Source organism: Nycticebus coucang, chromosome 8 (genome assembly GCF_027406575.1).
Source record: "Nycticebus coucang isolate mNycCou1 chromosome 8, mNycCou1.pri, whole genome shotgun sequence".
Classification (NCBI taxonomy): Eukaryota; Metazoa; Chordata; class Mammalia; order Primates; family Lorisidae; genus Nycticebus; species Nycticebus coucang.
The window spans coordinates 114,442,001-114,449,456 of NC_069787.1; the positions used below are offsets into that span (position 1 = coordinate 114,442,001).

Sequence of the window (7,456 nt, forward strand, 5' to 3'; positions counted from 1 at the left end):
CCAAATGTCTGCATTTTCCTAACTAAATCAAAGGGAGTGTTATTTCTTTTTCTGCTCACTCATCTGAAGGTAAGTAAATTTTCTCTGGCGATCAAAAGCCTGATCGGCAACAAAGACCGCGCCCGCTTTTTCCACCGTCCTGGTGTGGCGAGTTTCGGAATTTCAATAACTGTGACAAGGGTGACTGATTTGTGAACTAGAAAAGGTTTGAATGTCACAAAATTTACATTGGTCCTATCTATTGGGGATTTAAATACCAAAAAAGTATTGGGGATCTCTAGGGAGCTTTGGGCAGCCCAGTGAAACAATGGCGTGTTGGGAAATTTACAGTTTTACCTGAATGAAAGGGGCCCCGGTTGAGAACAGGAGTGCAAAGGGAGAGGGCTAGCGGGGGCAGACGTGGGAGACGAGAGAGAAATAACACACACAGGGGGAAAAGAAAAGAAAATCGACAAAAAAAATTCCCATAAAAAGATCAAACCTCAATAACCTGGAAAGTTAAGAGCTCTCATCCACCTGTGTTTATTTGGCTGTGGGGGCGGGTGAGCGGGAAATGTGATCTGATAAAAGTCAGAAAAATCCAGGCTGGGGGTTATACTGAGAAACCACATTTCTAGTTAAGAGAGCCGAGTGCCCATGTGCTGTGGAGATATTAAATTATAAACAGGAGGGAGACCAGGCAAGAGGGAAGCAAACTTCAAAAGGAGCAAATAACAAAAGCCTCCTTCGCTGCCCTTGAAGAGGGGAACAGAGAAAAGAAAGGAAAGAAAGTTGCTGAATCGGGACATTCTGGAAGTGCCTTTGCTCGGTTTACTAGCCTCGTCTCTGCGACGCCCGAAGTCTAACCGCTCGGCGAAAAGCAAGTTTTAGGACGGAGGAGAGCGAGCGCAAGCGAGAGGGAGAAAGGGGGTAGTGGTGGGAATGTATATGACTGCGAGAAGGAAAAGGAATCGTGGCAAAAAAAAAAAAAAAAATCCGTGAGAAGAAGGCAAAAATTTGGCTTAAAAAAAAAAAGTTGCTACTCCTGGCAGCTCTGTTTGTCAAAAGGGGATGTCAAGCGCTTTACAATACCTGGGATTGATGAGGCAGGCGGGCCAATGAGAGGTGCGCAGCGCCTCGGCGCGCCCTCCGCTGGCGCGGCGGCTGCGGGCGGGGGGAGCGCGGGCGCACCAATGGGAGCCCGCGTCGGCAGCACGTGACACCTCCCCCTGCTCCCATTCATCAAGGGGGGGACGGTGTCGTCCTTTCAATTCATTTATCTGCAGGAATGATTGCTGCTATCAGTCTCGCGCTCACCGCCCGGCTGAGGAGGTGAAAGTTTCTCCCCAGGAAGATAAACCGCAAAAGACAATATTGTGCATGATTTGCGCCTTTTCTTTGGCTTTTTCTTTCTTTCTCCCCCCCCACTTTTTTTTTTTTTTTTTTGCAAAAAGCAGAGAGGGGAAAAAAGGAGAGTGAAAGAGCGAGGAGACAAGCCTGTGGAAAAGGAGAGAGAAAGAGAGAGAGAGAGAAAAGAAAGGGCGAGGGGCTGGTGGAGAAGTGAGGAGGGGCGCGCGGCGCGAGGCTGAGAGCGAGCGAGCAGTAGCGGCTCTGGCGCTCACATTCCTGTATGCCACAAATCCAGGAGGAAGTTTTTTTGGGGGGCTGAGATGCTCCATGCCTTTCCCGGGCAACCTTGATGCAGGGCCCTCTCGGCAGAGACTGAGCAGCGACAAAGTGTGAGCGGGGCCGGCTGGGTCTGCCTGGCGGGAGCTGGAGCCTGCGGTACTCGCGGCCCGAAGCGGTCCGGCTTCCCAGGCTTTGGCCAGGCAAGCGCCCGGGCGCGCCTCGCTGCAGCCTGCAGGCTAGGATTTCGCGAGGTGGGTCGACTCCCCCTCCCTCCTCCTCTTCTTCTTCCTCTTCCTCCGCCTCTCGTTCCTCCTCCTCCTCCTCCCGATTTTCCCTCCTCGGCGGGAGAGGGTGGGGGGGGCGGGGGAGGCCGGGGCTCGCCCCGAGCAGCCACGATGCTCCTGGACGCCGGCCCCCAGTACCCAGCGATCGGCGTGACCACCTTTGGCGCGTCCCGCCACCACTCGGCGGGCGACGTGGCCGAGCGAGACGTGGGCCTGGGCATCAACCCGTTCGCAGACGGCATGGGCGCCTTCAAGCTCAACCCCAGTTCCCACGAACTGGCCTCGGCGGGCCAGACGGCCTTCACGTCGCAGGCGCCGGGGTACGCGGCTGCCGCGGCCCTGGGTCATCACCACCACCCTGGCCACGTCGGCTCCTATTCCAGTGCAGCCTTCAACTCCACGCGGGACTTTCTCTTCCGCAACCGGGGCTTTGGCGACGCGGCAGCGGCAGCCAGCGCACAGCATAGCCTCTTCGCTGCTTCGGCCGGGGGCTTCGGGGGCCCACACGGCCACACGGACGCCGCGGGCCACCTCCTCTTCCCTGGGCTACACGAGCAGGCGGCGGGCCACGCGTCGCCCAACGTGGTCAATGGGCAGATGAGGCTCGGCTTCTCGGGGGACATGTACCCGCGGCCCGAGCAGTACGGCCAAGTGACCAGTCCGCGATCCGAGCACTATGCCGCGCCGCAGCTACACGGCTACGGGCCCATGAACGTGAACATGGCCGCGCATCACGGCGCCGGCGCCTTCTTCCGCTACATGCGCCAACCCATCAAGCAAGAGCTCATCTGCAAGTGGATCGAACCCGAGCAGCTGGCCAACCCCAAAAAGTCGTGCAACAAAACTTTCAGCACCATGCACGAGCTGGTCACGCACGTCACGGTGGAGCACGTCGGCGGTCCGGAGCAGAGTAATCACATCTGCTTCTGGGAGGAGTGTCCTCGCGAGGGCAAACCATTCAAAGCCAAATACAAACTGGTTAACCACATCCGCGTGCACACGGGTGAGAAGCCCTTCCCCTGTCCTTTCCCTGGCTGTGGCAAGGTCTTCGCTCGCTCCGAGAATTTAAAGATCCACAAAAGGACGCACACAGGTACGGAAACAGATATACGCCACCCCCCCCCAATCCGGGGCCTGGGCCCCAACATTTAAAACTTAGGAGCTAGGTTACAAACTCAGCGTTGGTGGGTGCCCTGTATCAGACAGACTCTGGCAGGCAGGCAGCCTAAGTGTGAGCTAAATTTTAGTTTGGGGCTTGAAATTATGAAAAAAAAAACCCCAAAACACAGAGCAAGGGCTGACGAGAAGGATATGGGGATATAGATATTTTAAAGGAAGACCAAAAAATGTCGGGAGAATAGAAACCCAAGCCTGGCGTGGTGGAGACCTTGGTTCGATCCAAGCCAGGAAAGCTGACCGGCTCTGGGCAACTGTGGAGGCGCCAGCCGTTCAGGCTGCAGATAAATCTGTAGGCTTGCTTGCTGCCAACATCGGATTTTGCCACAGGAAAGGGCTGAGAAAATTGAACAGATCAGATTAAGGGACACAGAAAGAAACATAACAGAAAGAAACAGAAAGGCTGGGGGAAAGGAAGTAATTCAGGATTGAAGGGGCTTTTGGAGACTTATTTATATTTGAAGAGCCCAATTTTAGTAGTGACTGGTTCTAAGAGTGGATTTGAGCGGTGGAGAGAGTTGGCTGAACACGAGGAAGTTCTTTTTGTCCATTAGATTGTATGGGAACTACTTGCAAAACGCGAGATTCCCTGTTCTGGCTTTAAAAATAATAAAGATACAGCTCGGCAGTAGTTACAAAAAAGTTCTCCGGGAGCACAGGGCTGTAGTCTGGGATATGGCAAGACATTCTGGGCCCTTTGTGCCCAAGAAATTGGGGGTTCGGTTTCCTTCCTTGTTCTGGTTTAGTCCGAAAAGGTCTAAGACCTAAGCTTGGAACTCCGGGTTTAACGCTGGAGCCAGAGAAGAATTTGCAGCGCGGATTTCCCTCCCGCCCAGATTATGCTATAAAAATGTGAATGTATACGGGGGAGGGGGGCGATGATGGAGCTACCGGGAGAGTGGGGGGGGGAGGAGAGAAGAGCAAAACTGCAGGGGAAACGGCTCCGGAAGGCGAAAACTAGAAACCCAGAGCTGGGTAGAAGCAACCCGAAATTGAATGTATAGCCTCAGGCAGAAGAAACAGCTTCCAGACCTGATGCTACTTTGAAATCTAAAAAAGACTACTACAAATAGTAATTTAAAAGAAACCTAAAAAGAAAATGCAGATCTCATTGTATTGGCAGTTAACATACAGTAAAGCTATTTATAATTCCAGCGCAGATAGATGAATTTGTTGCAGTCCCGGGTTGTTAAGCTTGCAAAGTGCAAATTCTGGGGTGCTGGCTTTTTATTTTGTTTTACTTTTTTCTCCATTTGTTTAATTTTTTAAAAAATGGCCACGAGTTTTGTTCTAATCAGACCCCTTTCTTTCCTTTTGCATCAGGGGAGAAGCCCTTCAAGTGTGAGTTCGAGGGTTGCGACCGGCGGTTTGCTAACAGCAGCGACCGCAAGAAGCACATGCACGTGCACACGAGCGACAAGCCCTATCTTTGCAAGATGTGCGACAAATCCTACACGCACCCAAGCTCACTGCGCAAACACATGAAGGTAATCGCGGCGCTCTCGCCGCCGGCCTTGGAGGAAGGAGCCCTCTCTGCTCTCAGGCCTTGGTGGGGAGGCGAGTGACAGGCAGGCGCGAGCGGGAAGGCGACAGTTCCACTTGGCTGAGCGGGGCTGGGCAGGAAGGGCAGGGCCGGGGGCTGGAAAGCGGTTAAGGGCCGTTTGAAATTCACAGTTTCATAACAAAAGTGAAAAGAAGCGAGCCCTTGAGCAGACAGAGGCCGCTGCTGAATTTGGCCCAGACGTTGGGAGCTTGGGCTCTAGCAGTGGGTTGTCTTTGGCAAAGATGCGGCGGTTGCGCTGACTGCGTTGGGTGGAAGAGCTGGGGTCTGCGCCCAGGCCTGAGCTCTCTGTTCAACCCGGGCAAGCCAAGTTCAAGGAGGGGGCCTTCCGGCTCTGGCCTCCAATTGTCTCCCCCTTCCCAGCCTAATTTTCTTTTGTGAGTCCTGGGGGCGCGGTCTTTGCCTGGAGCATGGTCTCTGCAGGACTGTGGAGGAAAAATTAAACCCCATTCCGGCGGGCAGAGCCTTCTCTGTGGTCGGGGCGGCCCGGGGCTGCAGAAGCAGAGGGTGCTCGGGGCCTTCACCCGCCGCGCCGACTCTTAATGTCCGTAAAAAACGAGACTTTGTTTCTACAGGTTCATGAATCCTCCTCTCAGGGCTCGCAGCCTTCGCCCGCCGCCAGCTCCGGCTACGAGTCGTCCACGCCGCCCACCATCGTGTCTCCCTCCACAGACAACCCCGCCGCCAGCTCCTTGTCCCCCTCGTCCTCCGCCGTCCACCACACAGCCGGCCACAGCGCTCTCTCTTCCAATTTTAACGAATGGTACGTTTAAAATCAGAAACAAAACACCGAACAGAACCCTATTTAAGAGACTGAGACACACGTACACACGATGTTACTGAAAGAACCCAGCGAATAAAAGCAGCCCCCACACAGATCCCGCAATCCTATTTTTTTTTAAATCTGCCAATAGACCTAGGACGCTAAGGGAGGAAGCCTCAAAGCATTTTACATTTTTTTCTTTCACTTTCTTTCTTTTTATTGTATTGTTTTATTTTTTGGAAAAGACTTGGTAGCCACGGGGAGGGGGGTGTGGAGGAGGAGGCGGCTGCCTGACCAAAGGCCGCCAATTCGGAAAGGCCGGTTTCTTGCCTGATTGGGGCTTCAGCTCTTTTTTTTTTTTTTTTGGCTTTACTTTCTTGTAAATACAGAATTATTAGCTTAAAACTGTACTGTTGAATTCTGTAAATAGTTATATCTTGGTTGGAGCGGGCGGGTGGGATCGTGGAGTTGTGGTCTTTGCATTGGGGAGGGGTGGGGGGAGGGGGAGGGGAAGGGGGAGGGGGTGGGTGGCCGGCCGAAAGCCAACTGTTTGTATTGAATGGCAAGAATGTTCTAGTAAATGTGTACCAAAATGTGAATTACTTTGTACGATTACAGTCTCCACGTCGACCTAACAGAATATTATTGGTATTAATGTGCTTTTTTTTGTATAAAGTGCAAACATTTCGTCCCAAAGTCTAAGTACTTTAGTGCAGTAAAATGTTGTTTCATGTCCTGTCAAGAATTCGTATAGTATGAGCCTGGATCTCCGTGTCAAACTGTTCCATTTGTTTATGTAAAGTGATATTAAAAAAAGATATAAACTATAACTGTCCGTTACTTTTGGCAAAAGCTACAACCACATAATGTATATAATCCCTAGTTTCCATATTTATCCGCATGTAAAGGGCCGGTTTATCCATGTTACAGCTCTTCAATATTTATGGCTAGAATTCGTATGTACACTTTAGTTTCCAGAACTGTTTGGTAACCTTTCGTACCTTATTAAAGATTCTTAAATCTCGGTAATTGTGGTAGGAATTTCTTCTTCACTCACCAGCAACCTGCTGCCTCTTCTGCCCCTCTTAGTGGGTATCGGGGAAAGCTCTCAGTCTCCCAGCCTTCCCTTTCTGTCATTGCAGGTCATATAAACGTGATAAATGAATGCTACCCTGCTGGCTCTCTGAGAGAGTGTAATTAGTATTTATATCAAAATTTATGAAACAAATTTTCGGCCGCAGTATAATTTAAATGACCTTTGCAGATGTAGAATAACAACCATAAAAATAACAGAAATAGATTGCGCAGGCGACATCAATATTAATGCAGGCGAATTGTGAGAAGCTCAGGGGTTTGCTTGGCAGCGTTGCAAATGAACTTGCAGAGAAGGTTCTGCTGCCCCCCAAATTAAATTCCCCAGGCTGAAACCCAGTTGCAGATTTACAATATCATATTTTAAATTGTTGTCTTCAATTAAACTACTTACGGCCATAAGTAATTTTCAGGATGTCAGTGCCTGCGTTTCCAGGCCTTCCTTCTTTGTACAAAAGTAAATGGCCATAAAACATTTTACTTATATTTCTTCAAACGATGGTAATTTAAATTAATTACTTCCTATTATATGTTATTATTCCTATAATTTTGCCACTATTATTAGTTCTCTCAAAAATACATTTAGAGAAGAGGTTTGTTTTATGTAATTTGATTATCTTTCTATCTTCTTTTATTTATTTCTCATTTACTTAAGAAATTCGTTCCATTGGCTGGCGTTGATACAGTAAATTTGTAAATGAGGAGACAATATAAAAAAATCTAAATTACTTGTGCTTAATGACTGTAGCAGAACGCCTTTTCTCTAAATCAGATTGTCTTTCTTGCAGTTTAGTTTGATAGATTTGCAGGCTATGCTGCTTCCGCGAAGTTAGCTGCGCTGGTTGGAACGCAGGCTTCTTTGTCTCTGGTTGTAGCTTGCATGATCGCCCCATTAGGCAGACAGCATAGCCAGAGATCACAAATCAGGCCCTTGCCTGTAGCTGCAAGGGTGTGGGGTGTGGATGTGTTAGA

General features: G+C 50.2%; 1 protein-coding gene across 1 annotated transcript; it reads left to right on the top strand.

The window, feature by feature from the left end:
• Nucleotides 1–1,964: 1,964 nt before the first annotated feature.
• ZIC1 (Zic family member 1) lies at nt 1,965–5,833 on the top strand. Its single transcript, XM_053599717.1, has 3 exons — nt 1,965–2,985; nt 4,392–4,555; nt 5,205–5,833. Exons 1-3 carry the CDS (start codon nt 2,004–2,006, stop codon nt 5,400–5,402), a joined length of 1,344 nt encoding a protein of 447 aa, XP_053455692.1. The 5' UTR covers nt 1,965–2,003; the 3' UTR covers nt 5,403–5,833.
• Nucleotides 5,834–7,456: the final 1,623 nt, after the last annotated feature.

What these genes read in the sequence shown, in the direction of transcription:
- ZIC1 (XM_053599717.1), top strand. Translation starts at nt 2,004, where the DNA reads ATGCTCCTGGACGCCGGCCCCCAGTACCCAGCGATCGGCGTGACCACC. An exon ending in CCACAAAAGGACGCACACAG is followed by an intron (nt 2,986 to 4,391) that starts GTACGGAAACAG and finishes CTTTTGCATCAG; the next exon opens with GGGAGAAGCCCTTCAAGTGT. An exon ending in CACTGCGCAAACACATGAAG is followed by an intron (nt 4,556 to 5,204) that starts GTAATCGCGGCG and finishes TTGTTTCTACAG; the next exon opens with GTTCATGAATCCTCCTCTCA.